General features: G+C 40.7%; 1 protein-coding gene across 1 annotated transcript in view; it reads right to left on the bottom strand.

The window, feature by feature from the left end:
• Positions 1-25,476, bottom strand: part of ptgfrnb (prostaglandin F2 receptor inhibitor b) — a 62,550-nt gene that overhangs the window by 35,990 nt on the left and 1,084 nt on the right. Inside the window, exons 2-5 of the mRNA XM_044187703.1 lie at positions 20,660-20,772; positions 19,979-20,237; positions 13,019-13,426; positions 10,126-10,545 (exon numbers count right to left, since the gene is read on the bottom strand). Of these exons, the coding sequence (XP_044043638.1) occupies positions 10,126-10,545; positions 13,019-13,426; positions 19,979-20,237; positions 20,660-20,772 (1,200 nt within the window). The remainder of the gene's footprint in view (positions 1-10,125; positions 10,546-13,018; positions 13,427-19,978; positions 20,238-20,659; positions 20,773-25,476) is intronic.

Here is a 25,476-nt window from a genome sequence, read left to right as displayed (position 1 = left end):
TGATAATTTGCCATAGTCCACATAGCACATGGACACACACATACACTCCCTGTGTAACAGCCTTCAGGTGTTTCAGTGGGAGTTCAGAAGGCGTGAAGCTGGGCTTTCACTGGTCAGTGTGTTTTCTGCTTCGGCTCATTTACAGGTGGGCTGTATGCCTTGGCAATATGTTTGACACGCAGAGGAGAGGAAGGTGAACCGCTCATCCTGGCAGTGCCGTTGAGCTGGGCAGGGAGTTGAACTCCCAACCTCGGCAGAGTCAGCCGTTTCCAGGAACAGAAGAATGCTGTATTCTGCCAAAACAACCAAAGGCATGTGTAACGCTCTGGTTTCACCGGCGTGTGTGTGTGTGTATATGTGTGGAAAACCAGATATGACTAAGCCACTTGAGCCGTTCCCTCTTTCTGTCAACACTCTGTGTCTCCCAGGACGGAGGGGAAGTATGGGCTGACACACACTGAACGTCACAGATTACAGCTAAAACAACATGTAATCAGATTACTGTGTGTGCAGGAGGATTACAGTCACCTGTTCCTACCCACGTCAGGCTTCCCAGTGACTGTTATTACAACACCCATTTCTACACATCCAATATCAGATTAAATATTATATACACATATGGGATATATGAACATTTAATCTCATTGAGACGTGTGGGGTGATATTCATTACTAAACATTTAAAAAAGCTTGTCATGGTATACTGTTTGATATACTAAGGCCAAATAATAAATACTCCTCAAATAATAGATGAGGAAGTGTGAAAATCATGCCAACATTTGCTCCACTCAGACAAATTGCACTATTTCAGTGAATGAAGGTGGAAGCTCTCCAACGGGAAGGCAGGCACTGAACAGTATAGATGCTAAACATCATAAAACCACAGACTGGAGCTTCATACAGCCTGTGGCCATGCACAACCTCCTTAATTTAGCTGCTTTCACTGACGAATAGATTTTCACTGAGTTTAGGAAACTGCTGGAGAGCTGCAGGAAGCATCTTAAACTGTTTCCTTAGGGAAGAAAAATGTTAAGTGCTTTTCACCAGTCAATCCTGTATGAAATAAAGTTAGCATGACTGAAGATAATTTCTTTCAATTGACAGATGCGTCGGTAAAAAACACAATTTAGGATTCAGTGTCTTGCTCAAGGACTTCAACATGTGGGCAGGACAAGGTGGGAATCGAACTGCCAACCTTAAGATTAATAGCCAACCTGTTCTACCCACAGCTACAGACTCCCCCGAAGCAAACAATCCCAAACTTATCAGGAAAATGAAAAGAAAAATACGATTCTAAACATTTTACAAGACCAGTAACAAACTAAGTCTGTGTACAGACTGGAGTTAGCACAGTGTGAACCAACAAAGCCCCCTCATTCATTTCAATGTCAATCAAATACCTGCAAGTGCACATTCCTAGTAGATTACTTTGTAACGTGAAACAGGCTAATTCTACTGTTTACCTTATAATCATCAAGACAGAGTAAAAATAAAATAACTGCTGCAATTATAACTTTCCAGAGTTGTAAAATCCTGTCTCATAATAACTGCTGTGCAGTGCTTTGACACGATGAGTCTTCAAACTCATGGATCAATTACTCAAACTGGAATTCCTGGATTGTATTTCATTGTCTCTCCGCTACCTGACGGTGTCCCGTCAGGTAGCGGACCCATACTCCACAAACATCCTGTAATATCCCTGTACACACTGCAGAATCAATGAAAAATGTGGTCAATCAGCCGGTGCTTCCATCTATATTTTATGCAAACCTTTGAAATGTTGCAAAAAACTTAAAATGCAAATAAGGTGCATTTCCACCCTCTTGATTAAAGTACATAACCAGGTGCGGTTGTTTAAGCATTGATTACTAAAGAAGAAAGCTGCATTAAGCTATATTTTGTTGCATTAACTGTTTTTTGTTGGCCACTTGGGGGCAGCGTAACAATCTACAAACATTGATATATTATCACCTTGTTAAGGCAAACGTATTATAAAACAATTGCTTATTTACACATCCAGCAGACACAGAGCAACACTAGCATTCATTTGGAGTCGTGTTTCTGGCCTCCTGATGAATGTAAGTCCAATATTTACTCTCCTTTTAGCTCGGTTTTTGGTCTTCACCAACTCCTGAGGGAAATATCTCTTGCTGCTAAATGCTCCACTGTGTTCACCAACTAGTTGCTTACTTTGTCTTATAGAAAAATATAGATGAGTGCAGCTTTAATATGATGCAATATATGAGGATATATAATATGAGGACACGTTCCTTTATATCCTTTCCTCCAGCAATTTCCTCGAGCTCCACCTGGCCCTCCCAGGTCAGCTGGGAGACACGACCCCTACAGGGTGTCTGCACTGAGGTCTCGAAGTCTCCCGTCGGTCATGCTGGATCACTTCCAAAGGAGTGGGGGTGTGACCTCAGTGCGTGCCTGAACCACCTCCACTGGCTCCTCTCAGCGTGGAGGAGCAGCTGAACTGCACAGAGATCCAATAATATCACTGAATTCCTCATCGTGGCGTGGCGTGAGGCCAGCCACACATATTTGTCATTTCTCCATTTTCTAATCAAGGTAGACAGCTGAAGGTGGAGAATACAATGAAAAGAAGAAGCAGAAGTTAAATTCAGGCCCAGGGGAGTGTTGGCGCACATTGATCTGCTCTTCCAGTTGGGCCTGGGATCAAATGCCTTTGCCTCATATACCTAATGGCTGATGGCTCGTGGCTGATTGAAAGCAAACTGCTAGACTATACTAGAAACAGGCGGCCACCTGACTCTTTTATACCCTTTTTTCCCCAACACAGTTGCCTGGGAAAAAAACCAAAACACAGTCACTGCCACCGTCTCAGTGAGTCATTTATCATTTCCGACTGCACCCTTGTTTAATCAACGGTTCAAAAAGAGACTAAAACTGGGTGAACATTCTTCTCTATAATAACTATAGGAGTCACTACAAGAGAATTAGAGACCATCACAAGCCTATACCTCTAGATATATCAGTGGCAAATTACAGTCATATAATTTAAAAGGATAATTCCACTTTATTACAAGTGACAAGCAGTCAGATGACAAGCCAAGTTTATAAACAAACGTCCAAATTAAAGAAAACTGAGGTGAATAGTAAAATAAGTTCCCAAACTGTCTGTTGTAAACATCCACCACAGTTTACAGACCGGTTTCCTGGTTCAACTTTCACCTACTGTGCTTGCTGTAGTTCTGTGCACATGAGGGATGGTTGGCAACATTTCAGGTGCCACACTTTCGGTTTTACCTACCAAATAAAGTGGTTTGGATAATGTGGATAAACTGTGTAAAACCTTGTCGTGATGTTGCTGTAATACTACATCTCAGAAATTACTTTTGGGAGTATAATGTTGCCATAACCAATAGAAATGATGGAAATAAGCTGTGAAAAAAAATTAAATCATTCTTTAAACTCTGCTGTTCTAAATCATTTGAACCTGATTGTAGACTGCAGTGTAAATGACTTTTAAAGGACTAAATGTTAACAAAACTGTTTATATATTAGGTCTGTGGTTTAGCAGTGATGTGTATGAAAGTACAAGTGCCTCACAGCAGCATGAAACATGGAGTTTCTGTGTTTAAGTGGTACTGGTCTTGTTTTCTTCTAGTTAAACATGAACATGGCAAAAATCATAGATACTTAGTACTGGCAGAAAATAACAGCTACACATATGAGTGCAAAAATACATGAATCTCCATTCAAAATCCCACATTCATAGTTCATCGAGATATATATATATATATATATTCTGATAAGCTATGAAAAATAAAAAATATGAGTTTGCATGAAATACAAGCGGTTCTTTTTTGAGTTAAGTGGCTCCATTGACAACAATTCCAGCTGACAGAACAACAAGCACACAGAGGAAGTGTAGCCAAGGGCCAAGGGTGAGAGGAATTACACCCTCTTTAACTCTGTGTGTGTGTGTGTGTGTGTGTGTGTGTGTGTGTGTGTGTGTGTGTGTGTGTGTGTTTTTGCCGTGGGGAGCTCCTAAACAAGTTCTCCAACTCCTTTTGTGCTTCCTGTTAGGCTTGTGGCAAAGCATTGTGGGAAGAGTGGGCAACCTCAAGGCCACACATCAATAGAATAGGAACTGACTGGTTGACAACACACACAGACACACAAAGTTTAAGCTCACACTCAAGAGCAATGAGGATGAAATATATAAAGTCAATTAGAAATGTTGTTGTGTGTGTCGGCAATGCAGACGCAGTATGAAGGAATGTATACCCCCAGGCCAAAATGTAGGAGTTCCACCAGTGAGAACAGCCTCATACCCTCAGTATGTGGGACACACACACACACACACACACACACACACACACACACACACACACAGGGAGATAAAGAGAGTGTTTGAAGCATTTATGTGTGCGTAGCATTTACTCTGGAGAAAGCCTTCAACAAACCTAGTTTCACTCTAACACACTTGTAAAATGCCCGACAAACACATAAGTATGCAGATAACGTGCACACTCTCGCCCATGTAAACACACACACACACACACACACACACACAACATGGCAGAGATTGAAAAAATGTTCTCGATCACGATCCTTGATATTTTAGCTGTGCCCCCACGCTAACTCACTGTTGTGTGTGTGTGTGTGTCCATAAAGCCTGGTTGATATTTCTAAATGTAACATGGATCCTCAAGGCTTCAGAAAGCTTCTGCGTATCTACAAGAGATGGTTGTTATTTTAACTAAAGGCTCCAGTTGACATACAGGACATAGGAATCTTTACTGCACTACAACCGAAAAACACACTCTGTACTGTCCACTGAGAATGACTGCTTATGGTTTAAATAAAATGCTTAAATTCAATTGTTGGTTAACAATGTAGTTGGCCAATGGGTTAGGGGTTTTGCTATTTTACACCAATGTAAATGTCGTGTACGGTAAATTAGCGAAATTGGAAAATTGTCCATATGACGTCTTATATGTTTCTCAATATGCTCTTCTGAGACTACCTTGGTTAAACAGATGTAAAAAACTAGAATCAGTTCTGGAGAACATCTTTACTATGGGTGTGTGATAGAAGAACACCTCCCATGAATCCTAGGCTATCGACGCTGAATGCTAACAAAAGAACCTTCGTTTTTTGATTGTTAATGACAAGGTTTTCAAATTTTATTGGCAAACCAATTAACCGGTCGGCATTTTCAGATAACTGGCATCGTCCGATGCTTGCGCTCACGAGGCCGATAAACAAAAAATGTCTGCAGACACATCTGCAGGCAGCCTTGTCAGTGTGGCTGCTGTGGATTGATGTTAGCGCTCCCCCTTGTGAGTTTTGGGAAGGTGGTGAAGAAGTTAGCTTCGAGCCCTGTACTATAACTCTCATGCATCCTGCTGTTAACGTTTGCCTAAATTTCCTCAGTCATTGTCTTTTCTTAATATTAACACAGTTCTCCCATCTTAAATGACAGCAAATCTAATCTAAAACCGTTACTGGCTGCTATGTTCTAATGCCCTGCTCTCTAAATATCAGCATCGGCCACTGAAAAACTCGGTCGTCCACTACTAATTACATTGTGCAATGAAAGCTAGCCCAGAAATTTTTCAGAGGTTGGGACTCATTTTGTCAATGTTTGTTTAGTTACCACAACATTGCTGAGAATAATGATGAATGTTGCTTTTTACCACAGACACAAAAAACTCTAATTTTTCCCATATGAACTCCACTTATGCCCTGAACCATCCAGGACGAGCTAAAATCTAGTTCAAGTGGCCAGACTTGGACAAACGTCTTTGTTTGTAAAAGCATGGCATGCCACAAATGGGACGTTGGCTGTCAGTCTGAACGTAGCCTTTGGCTGTTTTTGCACAGGCTGGGTATAGCCAGCTTTAATTGCTTGGGAGCATAGTCAACCAGGGCCAACCTCAGACGGTCTCCTCTCTGAAACCAAGCTGTAGTTTGCACTAAACTCAACCCATGTGTGGCCTGCGAAAGCTCTGTTTGGTTTCACTCCTGCGTTCCTGTTTGTACTTTCAAATATCAGCCACATTAGTGTTTACTGGTCACTCTCCTACCAGCAGGAGGCTTTTACAGTGAAGCAGCAATAGGAAATGCAAAGTATTTGTCACCAAGTTAGAGTTATTGTTTAATAAAAATTGGTCTACACAACAAGATATGGAGATATTCAGTGCTATTTGATCAGTGGAACAGTTTTAAATATTGATGGGAGGAATAGCAGAGGAACAAACAGTGCAGACGCCCAGCACACCCACTGACTGTAGTAAACAGTTTCCAGCTACTCAGCCTGTATATTATTCAACTTTATCATGCAATATCAGATTCATGCTCTTTCTATGTCGAAGACCTTTTGAAATAAGCTGAAAGTAGAGGAGGCTGCTGGCCACAGAGCAGGGAAGTCACAGCAAAAACAATGGAGGAAACAAGTGAGAGGGGAGGTGTCAGCAAAGCCACAAAAACACAGTAAAGAGATGCATGGAACCGATAACAGTCAGTTATGAAATATCAGATATCAGTCAAGCGGTCCTGCTCTGATTTCATGAGAGTCAAGCCTCCCACAGATGTCAAATTTGAATCTAATTTGATTCATTTATTTGTAAAATGAATTGGGTTTTCCTTACCATTGAATGGGTGTGGTGAGTGTCTATGCTTTAATTTAGTTAGTCTGCGTTCAGTGGAGAGTTTTGCTGGTCCAGATTCTGTTTCACAGGAGTTTTTAACATCATGGAGGAAAAGTAATTGTGTTGAAATGAAAATGGCAAAAAGTAAAAAATAAGAGTGTATAAGCACAAAACAGCAACACAAACACTGTTATTGAACCTCCCAAAACCCAAGCAGTCAAACCCTAGAAAGAAGTAGAGGAGGTAGAATCTGCCATGATGAAGATTAAATAAATGGAAAGAAACCAACAAGTCATAAAAACTAAAATGCACTAACTTCATTTCATCATTTATGCTCAAAAATCATTTAAAATAAAACGGAGATTTAGTTGAATTTCAATCCTGACAAAAATAAAAGTCTAGAGGAAACTGTAAAATTGGGTTGGATATCATGAAATTGGTCACTGTCAGAAGAATTATTTCCTGATTTGTTTCAGATCTAATTTCCTGAAAAATTAATACACAAATTATTGAATGAAGATGGCAGCTTTTGACTGAACAGCAGTTAAGTAAATACTTAAATTTGTCTGATTTCCTTTTGACGTCAGTCTCACCCATCCATGCCAAACCCCTCAGAGGGAATACAGCACTGTGAGGGTTTTTGAACTGAACTGACAATATCACGGCCAAGAAGCACCAAAGCAGACACTGGACTCCATAAATATCATGGGGGGGCGGTTATTGCCACTCTATTGCTCACACTAAACTTTTAGTGAGTCAATCTGCCAAAACACTTCCTGGGAATTCCCAAAAGTATTAAATATAGTACTGTAGCTGAACTGAGATGATTATGTAACAAGTATTTATTTATTCATTAAAGTCCATTTAATTCATTTCATTGGGAATTGGGAGTTTGTCAGAAATCCAGCTGCTGTTATGCCACAGCAGTTGGATTCTCCACTCCTTCAATCCGTCTCTCCATCACTAACACCCCAGTACTCATTTCTGTTAAAGCTAACATGGGCCTTGAATATTGGGGTGTGACAGGTACCAAAAATCCAAGGTTCGGTTTTGGGGTCAAGGTTTGATCTGTTTTCGGTAAACAAAAGAAACGCAGACGATAACATGTAAAAAAAATTAAACATTAAATGGGTGCTCACTGGGTGCTCACTGTAAAAATTACAACACACACTGAACCCCCACACACACACACACAACATATATATCAATATGTCACTAATGCTCCATCGTTATTACAGCAGACTTTAAAGGTGCTTGAACACCTAACCTATTTGGTGCAATTTAAATTTTGTGTAGGTTTGTTGAGGCTGCTGTGAAAGCTGCTAGCTGAACTCTTCGTCACCACTGTGTGCCATTCAACGAGAGGAAACATGTTGATTAGTGAGCTTTGGAGGTGGCAAAGAAGCTAACTGGCCGCTGGCTGTAGCTTCGTATGTAGTTCACAGATGTGAGAGAGGTATCGATCTTCTCATCTTACTCTACTTAAGCAAATTAACATAATGTCTCAAAAGGTCGAACTATTCCTTTAATACCGAGTTCAACCATCAGCGCCAACAGCGAAGTTTAAGCTTTTCACAATCAGTTCAAGTGTTTAAGTCTCTGTAGCCCTGGAGTTCCAGACATCTGTGATGAGAGTGGATAATTCCTGGACAACTGCAGCTGGTGCTCGTATATACAGGGGCAGTTGGCACTACGGACTGATGGGAAATACGGGTGTGAAGGAACATTATAGTGCAGCTCAAGCTGTGTAATAGAAGCATTTAGGTGATGCTGTCTCAAAATGTTTAGCAAACCATATCGCTTCCAAACAACAGAGTTAAAATGGCATCGGATGTTTCTCCAGCTTCTCATTCACATTCGCCATATGATCTTTACGTCCAGGGGCTAACCCAACTAGCATGGTCTAGCTAACGCTAACGACTGTCCCACTGGCAAAACTTTCAGGGTGGAACGCTCACACCTTTACGTGCTAAGACGCATAGTTCATTAGATTGTATTAGGCCAGTTCAATAATTGTTTGGTTCATAGGGCGTATCGAACCAAAGAAAGTTGTGTCCCAAACCGAACAACGTTACAGGACAAATACATGTACACCTCTGATAACGGTCCTACAAGCCTGATCCTTCTTAAGAGTCTAAATCAAAGAGAACATGAAAAATAAAGGGGTTAATTAGCATCCTAATTTTATCATTATGTTTATTTAGGAGGAAAATAAAAAAGAAACTAATTCCATATCTAACTGCATATCTAATACATCACCTTGCAAGCCAACTACATTCCCACCAGAGAAAAAGCCACATGATGTAAAATTCAGTGGAAATAGAGAAAAGACAGAGAGACCACCCACCATGCCAGTAATTGATTGCTGTGTCGACTGTGTTTGACACCACTGCTCTTTAGGGGTGGGATCAGAGCATCACACACCACACACACACACACACACACACACACACACACACACACACACACTAACAGCATACCCAGAGGTAGCAGAGTGCAGGAAAGGCATGACTAATCAATCATCCTCGCAACAGGAGTCGACAGGCTGACTAGAGGATTAAAGAGTCTCCCCTTGAGACTCCAGATTCATCTGTGGCACCGCTGCACTGTTACACATCCACAAAACGTGAAATCATACAGAAACAACATGCACATGTTGCTTTACATCTACTTTTGTCCCCCCCCCCCAATTCTCCACTGTGTTGGACATCAGAGCAGTGCCCAAACACACCCATGTCTTTGATAATTCCTGGTAAAAAATGGCCAACCACTCTAAAGTAAAAAAAAACAAACACTACAAGTACTCAATGTCTCCTTAGAATTAGTGACAATGATAATGTAATATTTCAGGGATGAAATCAAATGAAAAGCCAATGAACTTTCACTCAGCGAGAACAGGATTTAGAGCAATATCATGATAAACAAAATTTCAGATAATGTTCGGTTTCATATCAGGGTGACATTTTACCCAGCTCTACCCAAAGGAGAGAAACATTTGCCTTTTTGTGTCCTAAAGCAATGTGCTGTTGTGCTGCAAGCAATCCTGCGGATACTGTACTGTCAAATGCAGTGACTGCCAGTCTTCTCAGTGAAGGTATGGAAGCCCATTCTCAGCAGAAAAACTAATTACTTGAGAGATTTGAAATGAGAAACCTCTCATGAGTATCTCATATTTCTTACTTGGAAAGTGAAAATTATGACTTCATAATTCTGATTCAGTATCTCATGAATTAATTACTGTTGAAACGACGAATGGATTAATTGTTTAGTCAATAAGACATTAACCGTCAACATTTTTGATAACTGAATATCAATATTTGGGTTTTGAACTGTTGGTCGTACAAAATTTTTTGAATGTTTTCATTTTAATCGTTTTTTGGGAGAAATGTGCTTCTATATGCAACTGATTTGATTCATCTCCAACTCATGTCTATGTCTCATTAAGCATCTGAACATTTTAAAGCAACAAAAAAAAACAAACATGCATTTGTTCCACTCACTAATCTGCAACACCTTCACAGTCACAGGGCTGGACATTTTCTCGGCTGCCATGTGCCACCTCCTTCCTCCTTTCTCGATGAAGGCTCGGATACGGCAGGTGTAAACGCCTCCGTCCTCCCCCCTCACCCCTCTCACCCCCAGCCTGTACTCTCCAGCTCCTGTTCGCTCCAGGCTCGCCTCCCCTCGCTTTCCTTGCGCTCCGCTCGAGGACGTGTTCGAGATCACCACCCCGCTGCGCTCCATGGTGATGATATCACGGCCGTCGGCCAGCCAGGTCACTTCCAGGGCGAGGGCGGGCAGGTTGTCGGCGGCGACGGAGCAGAGGAGGGTCAGCGTGTTACCGGGGGAGAGGAGCAGAGACGTGGAGGAGGGGGAGGAGGAGGAGGAGGAGGATGAAGCCTTCACACTGAGGGACTGACCTTGAGAGGACGGAGACAGAGACAGTTAGTCACTTCATCTTCATGTGTACAGGCAATGTCCTGCATAAACAAGATAAAGGCTTAACAAAGAGTGCTTTGGTCTTTAATAAGTCCTGCAACTTAAAGATCCTTCAGCATTACTGAATTATTCTGCACAAAGACAACAATACTGGAGTCAGACTTTGCAGTCAAATCAATGAGTGGAAGAAAATGTATGGCTATTAGTCGACTCTGAAATTCTTTAGTGTGGGTTGGCTGAACATGAGTAAATAATGCTGTTTTCAGTGTTATATTTCACTGATTTTTATCCAGAATTCAAACAATTATTTGGTTGTTTAATTACTTTACTGACACAAATTTAACCGATTTTGATATTCATATTTATTATACTATTCTGATACTTTTTTTTACATTTACTGGTTCTCGACAGTGAAGATCTGTTACATATTATTGCAGGTTTTGGACTATTATCAGACTAAATAAGCAGCTTCAACACTTCACATAGGGACCGCTGACAGAGAAAACTATTGAAACTTTTGTATAAACGATGAATCCTTTGAACTATTGGATGTTGCTCAGTTTTCACTCCCTTATGGTGCATTTTTTTAAGCAAATTGCATTAGGTTCAAAGAGTTAATCAACAGAGTAATATTTAAATTCTGATAATGAATAATGAAAATGTTCCATAGCTGCAGCACTAATGTATAAAGCTGAATATAAAGGTCATCCTATCCATCGACGAGATGGATGAAAAAGAGGAAGACTGAAATGTGAATCAATTTAGACTGAAAACCATCAGAGGCAAAGTTAATGGAAACTGGACAAGAGTATAGGATCTTAAAAGACAATGTAAACAGTCATCTATAAATGTCAGAGATTTAGAGGGAAGCACAAGTGTACTTTTGGTTTCCCAAAGCATCCTTTGAGCAGTGATGCTAAAGAAGAACTTTACAATCCTGTCTATTAAAAAGACCAGCAAATTAAAAACAGTTCTCAGTCTTTTCTGTGTATCTTCAAACCACCAGATACGGTCTCCAGTAACAACCTAGACAGCAATATGTGGAGAAGAGTCTCTGTATGGTGTCTGGAAAAGGACAAAAGAGACAAAGCCCACTCTGTTTGACTTTTCTCATCCTCTTTACTCAAGTCAGTAAGTCAATATGAACTGACTGGGACACAATGGACCAGAGACCGAGACCTGTGTGTGCAGCTCATCCCTGGTTTCATTACAAACCACTGGGTGTTTTCCAGCACTTTAAGAGGATATGGTAGCCCAGAAAGATATAAGATAGGGTGACCACAGCAACCACTATGAATGAGAGAGAGTGTGTGAGTGTAGGGGGCCTCTCTAAGGACAGAATAAGACAGAAAGACAGACAGTGAGGGTCACGAGCCTCCTGGGACAGAGCAAGGCAGAGAGAAGAAAGAGTCTCACAGAGGGAGAACTCTCCCACGTCCCTCCCTCTCCTCTCATCCTTCATTTTTTTCCAGTATCACTCCATATCCAACTAAGTAGCACGAAAACTGTGAAACACATGCAGTGTAGTAACCATTTTCATCAAGAACCAAGACTGAGATTTAAAGATTAGCTACTGCTGCATTGCCAAGTTTATGTTGCACATGATCACTTGGACGTAGCACCTGTGTCTCATACTGAAGATCAGGAGTTTTCGAAGTGAAGTGGTTTCTTTCGATTTAGGGTTTTGGAACTACAGTTCCCATTCAGCCTGTACTTTTTTAGCACCATTAAAAGCGTGCCGAATTAGCTCATGTCTGATCTGACGGACTCCACTGATTGCACTCCTATAACATGGGACAGCAAAAAAAAAAAAAGAAAGAAATAAAAAACAGTATCAAAAACAGAGATATCTTCTTTTTTATTCATCATTCAGCATTCTTCCTCCTTCTCATAACCTGGCGCCTACAGTTCGGTCAGAGTTTGGGGTATGTTGCGTTAGCCTCGAGCAGAGGTGAGGAGCGGGCTACAGAGGTCTGGTAAGCTCACTTCTTTCTAACTCCACACCCCCCAGATTATTTTCATTTTCTAACTTCAGCCCCAACCGACGCTGTGTGACATCTCAGGTACTTGGTCATAAAGCAATAAAGTATAGTAAGTAAGTAAGTATTGGGCAAATTAACATTTTGACCTGATGACGACACTAGATGAAAAGTCAGAGGATCACCATCATCTGTCTAGATATTTCATTCTGGACCAAAGTGGTGGACTGACCAACTGACCGACATTTGAATCCCTGGAGCCACGCTGCTAGCATGGCTGAAAATAAATGAATCAAAATCAAGTACTTTGACGGTTATTTAAATAAATGTAATTTAATAAAATGTGTGAAATTCTTCAGCTAAACTGCTGCAACTATTACTGCATTTACTACTGCAACGCTGTTAGACAGTGATGTTGCTTCTGCTGTTACTACTATAGCACTTGTACTGTAGCTCCTGCTGTTCTGTTTCTTACCTGTAGGAGTAACAGCAACAGTTCCCATCTCTCTTGTGCTCTCCACGATTTTTATCCATTTCCCTCCATTTTCATGCGTCCATTCCGTTCCGTTGCATTCATAAATCCCTTCGTCAGACGACGTCACTCTGGTAATCACCAATTCAAACAATCCATTTCTTCCAGGAACCAATCGGATGCCACCTTCAGCGTAGCGGCGGGCGAACTTCGGCCCCGCGACCACATCTCCCTGAGGGCCAAATGTCAAAATTTCCTCTGATGATGTTCCCCTTTTCACCGACCAGGTGACGGACAGGTAGGTGGGGTGGGTGAGTTCTCGGGTGACGTTGCAGGAGAGCGTGATGTCACTTCCTTCTGGGACGACTGGGGGCGGGGTCTGGGAGGAGACCCTGAGGGTGTTGGGGATGACTGACGAGAAAAGAGACAAACCAAAGATTTTAGGAATACATTAATAACACTGTAATAACACTGTGGGTCAATATCACTGAATACATATGTCAAAGATAAGAAACACTCAACACACACACAAATGTAAAAAGTAAATGTATATGTTGATACAAAAATTCAGCAAGAGCTGCAAGCACCTTTTGGAGTTTAGTGTGCATCAAACCTCTTGCTCATTAAAAAACAAAACTTAATAAGTTTATATTGGTGTTTATATATTTTTTTGTCTTTTTTATTACTTTTGTATGCTTCTTTGTTGTTACTGGTACAGAGTTTGGTGGATAATCAGCGGCATATTTTTTGCATTTTCTCCCCATTTCTCTTCCCTGTCTTTTACTGGGGGCACATTCTGAGCTGTGTGAAAGAAGATCTTGTTCACTGCAATGATCTGTTTAAACCGCTTTCCACTTGAAAAAGCTGCTCATTCTTTGGGTGAAAAATCTGCAAAAACCCAAAACGCAACGACAAAATCAAGGTAAGCAATGGCTTTTCCTGTATTGTTCTGCCTTCTCTACCCCCCACAACATTTATACATCAGTAAGTCAACACAAAGTTCTCACACAAGAACGGTACCGTTGTCAAGGTCACTGGCTGAATGAGAGTTAAATGAACAAACAAACAGCTCCAGATAACGCTGTAAATGTGATGTTGTGTGTGTGTGTGTGTGTGTGTGTGTGTGTGTGTGTGTGTGTGTGTGTGTGTGTGTGTGTGTGTGTGTGTGTGTGTGTGTGTGTGTGTGTGAGGAACACACCCAGGGGAGTGTTCATAACGGTTAATGACTCGCCTGCTCAGGTAACACAGTAAACCCTTTCACTCCCACACCAGCAGATTTACCTCCACTGTCACTCAGCGCTTGTTTTATTCTGACAATGAAAAAGTTCCTAATTAATTTCAGCTCTCGGCTGCTAAATATGACATTTAAGAGTTTGAGCAGGTCTTAACAGAGCAGCTTTTGCCATTGCTTTGTTTCATATCTTATGTTATGACACATAAAGAAGGCTCATGAGTCACTCTGCCAGAGGAAATTAAAAAATTGAGGAAGTTATCACTGCTGGATATCCTGTTGGGAGCTCGACTTTGCTTTTAAATGCCTCCACAACAACAACAATAAAAATAAGTTTTACTTCTGCTTTTCACAACAGGGAAAGTAAAGGAAAAGACATAAGATGCTTTGCTGAATGACATGTCAGCAGTGAAGACGTGGGGGGTTAGTAATAAAACTAACTGAGTGGCAGGCTCGGTAGTGTTGATGGATGTCTGCTAAACACAAATTACAGACTCTGTTTTATCATCACCACAGACCTATTTTGTTCCTTTACATATGAAAACACAAAATTTAAATTATGAGTGAGGGCTGGGGTGTGTTCACATCTGCTATACTGACGTCAGGAATGATATTTAATCAATAATCTACTTACAAACACAAAATCAACATTTTAAAGAAATCGTAGCTCTAAACTCTTTCCAGTTTGAAATTTCATCCCAAAATACTTTACATAAACGGTGAATAATAATTTTTTTGGAAGCTAATTCTAGTCGTGTTACAAATGAATCCAAGAAGTGGCAGATGGCTGGGAATGAGTACGAAGCTGTGCATTATGGGATGCCACATTCACGTCCTGTGGGAAAGACCAACTTTTAAGTGTTCAGAAAGAAACAAAACTGTTTCTCAGCTGTAGATGGTAAATAAAACTTAAAAATACTGGATAACAGTGTCTTTACTGCATGTAGGAGTGAAATGTGTGAGCCACCAGGTCAGATTTGGCAGGAAATCTGCTGAGGTGCTTCAGGAAATTATCATTAATAATAATGATTCATCATCCAGCACTTTTATCCATCTTCAGAGGCGTTTTGTCATTTAACCCCCCGAACCCTTTATCGCTCGGTTTTCACTCCCTTCATTTATCGAACCGAGTTCACCACAACCTCACTTTGGGGTCGGGGGCCCAAAACGGAAGAAGGGCTTGAACGGTCTGACCGAGGAGGTGGAGAAAGGAAGGTTCTGGCTGTGACACAGTGTAGGGAAAAGAAAGGATCCTGCACCAGCTGTAAGGAGTGGCAGTGACGCGTCCCTGTCGGAGGTGAGGCAGTAATGCCCAGCGGGTGCTACGCCCACTCTACCTGTTCATCTATCTAACAGGCTTTTTGCATAGCTCTTAGCTAGGTATGCCATATAGATATTATTTCAAGATAAACTGGCTTGTCAGAAATGCCAACACATTTTCTACACATTTGAAATATCACCATATGGATGGAGAGAGGAGAGTGTCAGTGTTCCAGTAATATAGACACCATGATGGGATATTCTGAGCCTTGTTAAAAAGGTAAAAATAGTTCCAGACCTCTGAATCCCCTCCCACATCTCTGATTTGTTCGGTGTTTCAAATAGCCGATGGAATTGTAGCCATAGAAAAAGGTGTGTCGGGTTCAAAGGGTTAAAGTACTTTAAATATAGGTAACTATAAAGTGTGGATATAACAGGGCAGTACTGCACACCAATAAGACTTGCAGTGGAAGTTAAGAGTATACAGTACTGCTGCTGCTGTGCTGCAGTGACGTGAGTGTCTGTGGCAGATAACAAAGGCAGTACGAATAATCTGCGTTTTGCTATATCAATTAAAATTAGCCTGAGAGGAGTTTTCAAACCCTGTACTTCACTTGCTTCTTACATAACCAAACAGCCTCAGTGGGGCGATGGAAGCAGTGCGTGTGTGTGTGTGTGTTTATGGGAGTGTGAGTGCTGATGAACTTGGTGCACAAGTCTCGACTGGTACAGACCCTCCAGCAGAAAATCTAACTCATCGCCTCTTAACGACTGACAATCTCCGTCACACACACACACACACACACAAACGCTCTCCCCTTTGCACCCTGCAAAATACACTACTCACTAATACATATGCTCTACATATACACGACACAATCTGTCTCGCACGTAAACAGCGCTGCCTAGTTAATTCAGGTCTAAATTTAACAAGGTGTCTGGGGAGCCGTGCTGGGAAGCAGAGAGCAGCTGAACATGATGGTGCATTATGGAGCTAACTAACCTGCTGTCAGCTCTTTATGACTTCATCTCTCAAATTTTAGGGTTCATAGCATAGAATGTTCCTGAAACCCCCGCTTATGTATCATGTATCAACAAAAAAACAAAAAAAACAAAACACCCGGTGTGTTTGGGCTTGGGTTAACAGTGGATTTAAACCAATACAGTCGGCAAAACGTGTGTGTAATAATTACTGACTGCATAACTGCGAGCGAAAAACCCAATTAAATTCAAAGGAAAATTGCTGAATATGGGTTTCTCGCTTTCCCTCCGTTTCTGTATCAGAAAATGATCCAAAATGAAAACTGTACACAGCGAGGTCTGTAGATGATCATACGAAACCAGAAAATTGTTTCTGGACAGATCTCCACTGTATGTCTGAGTGGCACATATGTCAGACCTGTAGACCGCAGGAGTGGCAATATTGTAAAATACTACGCAAGATCAAACTATTACAACAAAACTGTAGGATTTAATGATGAGTGGAGCTTTGAGGTTAAATTTTGTTTATTATTAATAAATACCCCAAGAGAAGGGGGGGCTTTATAGCAGTTATTTCAGACAGTAACTCTTTGTTTTCAAGATATTATACATAATACTGATAATGATGCTAGCCAGTAGAATGTTGTTTCTCTTTTATATATATATATATATATATATATATATATATATATATATATATATATATATATATATATATATATATATATATATATATATATTGGAGAAGCCTGGGACACAGCGTTATGGCTTTATCAGTGTGTCGATGTTGCCTTGATGGAGATCTACAAGATGGCTACTATAGACCATATATAACAGTGGTAGGCTTACATTGTCTTTGGTATGGGTTTTCGTTTGTGCTTAAAAACTGAACCAATGCTAGTTATAAACATAAATGAGAGTACTTTAATGAGTTAATTTGCAAGGCAGGAAGCTGAAAAGTAATATTTATCTGTTGTATTAGTATATTTATCAGACCAAACTCAAAGCACTTAGTAAAAGTTGGGGAAAGACTGTGGTCTTGGTTAAATATTAAAAGTCAACATGAAGCAGCTAAGCAAAATTATGATCTTTCCGCTATCATGACCAAAACGTTAACGTCACGCTAACCAAACACAGGATGCAGGACACACACATATACACACACGTTATTTTAAGAAGACAGGCTTGGATGAGGACGTGCTGTATCTGATTCTTCTCCTATCAGTAGTGGTGATTGGGCAGGGTGGTACAGTATATTACCTCCCGACTTGTTTGACTTGTAAATGGCAGTTAAATTCTTGTAAAACAGGTTGTGTTTTTGTTGTCATATCATCATTCCTGCGCCTCCCATTATGGTGCTGAATATAATATCAGATTTAATGTCAACAGGAGTTTTCCACTCAAGTGAAGGTGTTCTTAAAGTAGACAGTGAGGTCTAATATGCTCAGGGCAACACGCTTGTATGTAAATGTCACATGTTTGGTTGATGTCAAGGTCTGGCTCAGGACTGTCGAGTAGAAATAAAAATCTTTATCTGAAACTGGGTTTCCTAAAATCTCATATAACTTATTAAAGAGGTAATAATTTCCTACTGTTTCTGATTTTGGCTCCATTTTTGGTGTTCAGCTGTAATTTCTGTGGAAATTCAAGAAATCTCCAGTCAGTCAAAACAGTGGGGCCATTATTGTGCATCGGGGTGTTTCAGAAAAGTGCTATACAACACAGAATACTTATAACAATTTCTTATGGTTATAAGACAAATCTTTGTCATTTTCTTATTTATTTATTATCAATGAATGTTTCCATTTCTGTACAAAATTAAATATCCATTGTTGTAAAAGCTGACATCTGTACCATCTTGAATAATTGCTGGCCTGAAAGTAAAACACATTAACAGAAGTTATCCTTCTGCTTTTGCTGCAAAGGTTGTTTCATTTTTCAACATAGACTGAACTTTAAAAATATTGATTGAATATTGAAACCCTGCCAAAATAAAGACAGAGCCCTATGAAAATGCATACTTTGTGTTGTTAAAGTCTATTGTATCCCAAAAAAGACGTATGGAGGCCAGATCTCTCGCTGGTAAAATGTAGTTTTTGTGTGCTCAGTGACTCAACAACAACCAGCTGACTACTGTTTACATTCATTACGTTCAGTTTGAAACCTCTTGGGTAAAAAGAGCAAAATCCTGCTGCTACACTGCTCTCAGTTGGTTGAAACTTCCAAGCATATTGTGCCTAAGATACATTTCAGTGTCGCGCACTAGCTCTTCCCATCACATCACTGACAGATGAGCATTGCAACCAAAACAAGACACTTGAAGTCGTCACCTTGGGCTCTGGGAAGTTGTGAGGGCCATTTTTTAAAATTTTATATTATATATATATATATATATATATATATATATATATATATATATATATATATATATATATATACACACACTAAGCAGATTAATAAAAAAACATTTAAAAAACAATTGGCAGATTAACCGACGAATGAAAATAATTGTTAGTTGCAGCCCTAATTATAAGCTTTTCCAATTTCACAGTAAAGGCCTTCCACTGTCTTGGCATTTAAATCCATTTACTGTGTGCAGGAAGTGATGGTGTAGCATCAGCAGTACGTTTACGCATCAACAATAGCTAACTGCAGCACAGGAACAGAGCAGATCAGAGAACTGTTTTTTTAATGGACTGGACGTTTGGCTGATGAGGTCTTTACGGGCACAGACGCCGATCCAGCACATCCAATCCCTGCATCCCTAGTCACAAGCTGTAATCATGATGGATGGTAAACACGCTAACAATAATATAGTTTGTAACTTTCTTAAAAGGCACTTCTCCTCCCACATCTTGGTCAGGAAAATTATACCAACTTTTACCAACTGTTGATAATGTTTCCACTCATTATAGACTGTTGAAAACTAGAAACCCTGTAACATTTGTCTCTGTGGAGTGCTTTTATTATTTGCCACATGACGGTATTTATATTCTTCTCTCAGCCTTTGTGTTTCACTAGCCAAACCTCTCTCTCCCTGGCCCTTATGTGACACAAGCCAAGTAACTCCCACTTGACATCTGCTCCCCCACCACAAGTGTGTGAGTGTGTTGAGGTGTGTTGTGTGTCAGTGCGAAAGCCAAATTATAAGCCAGTAATTGTCTAAAACCAGCGGGAATGTGTGTGTGTGCGGGAGGATATATACATGGTCAGTAGAGCATTAGTAAGTCATGGGGATAGCTGTTAAATGAACCATCATAGCCAGCTAGCTTCATACACACACAAACACACTGTAAAACACAGTTAAGACAGCTAGCCCTGGTTAGCTTTACATGCTATTTTAAATGATTACAGGTCATTTTCGAAGGGAGATTTTGCCTCTGAAGCAGGATTTTGATCAGGAGACGCAAAGTCACAGTTGAAATAGACCAAATTCTCAATGAAAGGACAAAATTCTCTCACACACACACACACACACACCTCTCCCATACCAGTGAGTTGGACCTGAGCCTCATAGTTGCCACTGATAACGGAGTCGGTACTTGGCGTTTGACACCAGTAGAAACCGGCGTCCTGCGACTTCACCTCCGCTATCTTCAGCTCCACCTCGTTGTCCTCGAGCCGCACCACCGAGATGTCGCCAGATGCGACGCGCTTGCTGAGTGACGCGTGGGAGTAGCTGGCATCAAAGGTGGAGATTATCTTTATCCTCAGCCCTTTCGGCTCCCTGGACATCATCCACTCAAAATCCTGCAGGACAGAGTGAGATAATAATCATCCCCATGTTGAAAAGTTGTTAGTTGTAGGGCAATCAAGATTTTAACGCTACAAGCCAACCTCAGGTTAATCTCTGTAGAAAAGACGTAAAAAACAAGTGGTCGGATTTCCATGACTAACCAACATCACAGTCCTTTTGATGTATGTTTAATACAACAGGTTTGAGGTATGAATATTTCAAGATCCATTTGGAGCTTCACCCATTTTTAAAGATTTACGTCTTCTGTGGGACCCAGTGGGCCACAGATGGACTAACACATTGTTGGTTGTAGGCTTTTCATGGGAGTTGATGAAAATTACAAAAATACAGAACATCACCAGCTTTATCCTTTAAACCTGTGATCGGAAAGATCACATGGACCCAGATGTGACATGGAGGTGTAAAGGACACTTACCTGCTCACGAGGTCCCCCATAATCATTGACATCACATCTGATGGAGACCGGCTGACCCTCCACCCGGATTAAAGGACCAGGAGACACAGTCACCACCCGGGCCAGGCACCCACCTTCAGAGACAGGAGAGAATATTACAAAACACAAGAAAATAACTCAAGTTCACCATTAAATAACTAATATAGCTAACCAGTTTTACAATCAATATTACTAACAGAATCAAATAAGTGTACTAAGGCTGGGTTGGATTGGATTGTTTATCATATTAGTCTTAACCCTAACCCATTAAAAACAGAACTTATAGAATGAATAGGTTGTATTCAGATATATCTGCTAAAGAAAAGATTGTATGTGTATGCTCTATAAGAAGCGAGCCATAAGCCTGATGACTAATAACAGACAGACTAAAAGGACTGTCAGTATTAAAGCAGTAACATAGCTGTAAGATAAATGCCTCACTGGCTGGGATGATGTTGACAAATCTGACCAAAGATCACATGAGCTACCAATCTCAGTCTTAGACACTATAGGTGTCTGAACACAATGGCAGACACACACACACACACACACACACACTTCAAAGATTCCCCAAAAGCAGAAACAAAGAGAGATTGAGGTTTATATATAAAAGTGACTCTCTAATTTAGTTTCCATTGTTTATCATATGATTAGTGCTGTTTAGTTCCATTGTGAGGTTTGTGGTTGTATCAAATCAAACCATCTGGTTTACATTGTTCCTCAGCTGAGTGTAAAACTGACAGTGAAGCATGTAGCAACAGAGCAGACTGGCTGACTGATTCCTGGTTGGTGAAATCTGGCTGCAGGCCTCCTGACGCCTGCACTCAGATCAGCTAAAGGTGAAGTGGATGCTACATGCTGCTGGGTTTGTTTGTAATACGAATGTTAATAAAGTACCGTTGAACACAGTCTGCTTCTTGGCAGATACAACGTTCACTGTAAGGAAAATAATGCCTTTTCTCTCCTGATACCTAACTCGGGGTATCTGCCGAGAGAGTACCAGTCCGATACTAGTGCTCTCTTTCCCCCCAAATTTAAAATCCTCACAGCAGTTGGGTTTTTATGTAACCTAAGATGAGGTCAGGGATTGGTCTGGCAAGAAAAACTGAGTGGGCAGCCCATAGTGACTGAATGAATGTAACTGATAGAGGAAATACTGAATTTGACCAAAAGACAATGACCAAGAAACTGGATCAATCATGTCATTGCCAATACCCGATCAGCTTACAAGGTCAGATCAGCACTGATACCAGCCCGGTGGAGCGGATCGTGCACCCCTACACTGTATTCACCAAAGACGGCAGCATCGCTAAAAATAGGTCCAACAGGTCAAGAAACACGAGCAGTTTACAGATTGACTTCCTGGTTCAACTTTGACCTACTCTACTTGCCGTAGTTGTGCACAGTTTGGTGTGTTCAGATTTATCATCATCAATACAGCCAGAGCTATGAAATTATACCCAAAAGTTGTAGTTTTCCTTTAAATGACAAAAAAAACTTGTTCATACTGCTCAAATTTAGGTAAGGAAGAAAGCATTATTCTGCTTTCATAATGGCACGAGTAAAGTGTTCAAATGATGCACAGCTCTAAGTTATAATAATTCAGCTCTGTCTAATGCCATTTCTCTTAATATTAAGCATGCAGTACTTTGGGGGATTTTCTTTTATTTTAAAAATATTTTAAGATGTATAACAGAAGATTTATATTGTCATTATGATACTTCTGTCATATCTACACTAACGTTTACAGCCATAAAGATGATTGTCTTGGTCTTAATAACTTAGCTTTACTGTCCTGTTGCAAATTTGAAAAGTGCTTCAATCATTTGAAATCATCGTCAGAAAGGTGGACATACTGTACAATCTAGACTGGATACAGAGCCCCGATATAAATTGAGTACTGGACTGTGTCCACATACACAGTAACTGAAACTATCTGGTTCTTAGGCTTGTGTCAAATATTACCTGATTTCAATAGCAATTCTGTCACTTTCATACAGTATTTTAGGTCTTGTATGACTGTTTACTTAATGCATCACTAAAAACTGATACAAAAGAAAAACAAATGTCTTCTTTCTTAGTCCTTTTAACAAAAAAAGTTAAAGTTTAAAAAAAGTGCTTCATAAAACAAGTCATGAGCTTATATGGTCCATCAATACTCGAGAGTCCGTCAATACTTTGTTGGCAGTTGGCCTGGTGTTATGTGTGTGAGCCTGCTGAGTGTGAGCTTTCTCTGCTGCCTTTTCTGCTTTAGTGAGTAGCAATGAAATAGGCACCACATAAAACCTACTGTATGTTCCAGTCTCTGTTAACGATCACTGTCAGGAGGAGATGTGGTCTAGTGTTTACTTTATCTTCGTATCAAATAAACCAGAGACTCGCGCGTCTGACAGCTGCAATGTAACAGTGACTCGTTTAACACTTGGAAGCTAATGACGTCAAACAAGACCAAAACTTCAAACTGTACCATAGGGGTCGTTGCCATAACTGACGCTAATATGACAACCCGATTCATGCAACTCAAGAAAATCCTGCATGAAGAGTGTCTGAGGTTCTGCACCACTTGAGTCGTCAAGTAACAAATGGCTTTCAACAATCAAAATTCAAAGAATTTGTTAATTGTTAATATATATAAGGGGTTAATACAAAATTAATTAAGAAAAACCTTCATATCCTTTCCTGTGCATTTAAAAAGGCCCAATAAGATTTCTGTTGTGCCATGTCACAAAATGACCATTCAGTATACCTGTATGAGAGTGTGCATGTGGGTGGGGAGTGATAGGACCATTCATCACTAAAAATAAGAGACTCAAAGTTGCTGAGATTTATGGTTTTCAAACTCAATTTCCAGCCTGCCTGTCTCTCCTGGAACGAATACTGCACAGCCAGCGGAGCCTGAAGACACCCAGAAAGTTTAATAATCAAGTCAAGAATCTGAAAAACATTTGGACAGTGTGACATTTTTATGCCACTGTGGGAAGGGCGGAGCATCAGCTGGAGGCAGAGAGGGGACGTGGTTCCTTCCTGCCATGCCGTCTAGCATACCTGATGTGAGGAAGGTCAGATGGAATCAGACTACATTCCTGTTGCCGACACTGTGCGGCGTGGGCCCCGAGAGACGACCGGATGTGGACGGGGATTGTCCCCCCCTCCCACCCCTACCCACCACCCACTCCTGCCAGGCCTGAGTCAGGTTAACTGGATTTGCACTGGTCAAAACTCGACCATAAGTTGGTCTACTCAAAACAGCCAACTTCTCTCCTGAAATACAAAGTCAGGAAGGTTGGAACTCTAATTTCTCCTGATGTCCTTGTTATATCTTGTTTTTTTAATCAGTACAAAAATGTAAACATGGCTTGTTGTGATTTTATGGGGGGTTAGGCCTGTGCTGGACTATTTCTTGGCAGTGACTTCCTGGAGTCTTGACGTCAGTGTGAGGTGATGTGTCAGCTGACAGCATATGCATTTTAGGGTGACCGCAGCAGATACACAGTGGCTTTGAATTACTTACGTTGTATGTAAGGTTTCCGAGATTTTTAATGTGTGCACTCTGATTAAAAAGATCTCAGGGGTCAATTCATATTAGTCCAAAAACAAGAGCAGACCTGTGCGAGGGCTCCATTATCTCCACTGTTAGCCACCTCTCCAGCTTCTTCGGTGTGCTACAGTGACTCAGTTTCAGGGTTGAGCCTTTTCAACCAACAATAAATCAACTCATCACCAACAGATGCAACAAATGGCTACCTCTGGTAGCAAAAAACACGCCAATCCAAAGTCTAAGAACACTTACTTCCAACATGGTGCCATTAGACAGATTATACAAGCTAACATATAATCATAAAAACTAAAACGTAACGAACAGACATGTCTGTGGCACGCTCCAATGAAAATATCAGGGCAGCCGTCATGTGTCGCTGACTCGCTGTGGGATAAGACAAATGCAGGAAAGGAAAGTCTGGCTGTTACATTAAAAGGGGAAGTCAAAGTCCAACCAAGAGGCTTTTCGTCCTCTTGAGAGTTTGAATGTGCAATGGAGTGTAACACACTGTCTGTGTTATTTGTGTTTGAATTTAGCTGAAGCATGGCAGTTGAACAGGGCCCATGTTAAGGGAAGTCACGATGGAAAACTGCACCCATCTGCAGCGTCAGAATACACTGACACACACACACCTATAGAAACACACAGCACAGGAGTGCTGGCAACATTTGATCATCTCCCACTGCTCTAATTTAAGCCATCTCTCTCTCTCTCACACACACATATATATATATATACACACACACACACACACACACACAGGAGAGCTCCGCTCACCATTATGCTCACAAACATATGGCAACTTCAGTACTGGTAAGCCCTGAGGTATGCCAATGAAGAAGCCCTGGTTTGGCCCTGAGGTGAAAACCAGCCTAATGACTAAGCACTTTGGTTCAAACTAGCCTGATAATTAGTCAGCAGGGTTTGACTCTGGTACAAATACAAGGCTGATCATGATGGCATGCCCGGTTGAAGTTCTAAGTGGGCTAATTGGACCATGTCAAAGCTGGTCACCTCATGTTGGCCGACTGGTCTTAATGGAAGTACAGTCTTCTTGGATAATGAGCGGCTGAACAGGACTGATACATATTCTCTCTCTCTCTCATTTTTAAAACTGTATTTCAGTCTTTAAGTATGAATCCTTCACTGTGTTTTCTCTCCCTATAAACAGAACTGTCACACAAATGTTTTCCATTTTAGTTAAATGAGAGAAAGGAGGGTTTTCCCTAAGTCTAATGATTGTACTAGTGTTTTAATTTAC

Source organism: Siniperca chuatsi, linkage group LG24, assembly GCF_020085105.1.
Source record: "Siniperca chuatsi isolate FFG_IHB_CAS linkage group LG24, ASM2008510v1, whole genome shotgun sequence".
NCBI lineage: Eukaryota > Metazoa > Chordata > Actinopteri > Centrarchiformes > Sinipercidae > Siniperca > Siniperca chuatsi.
This window is presented reverse-complemented; position numbering and strand designations above follow the sequence as displayed.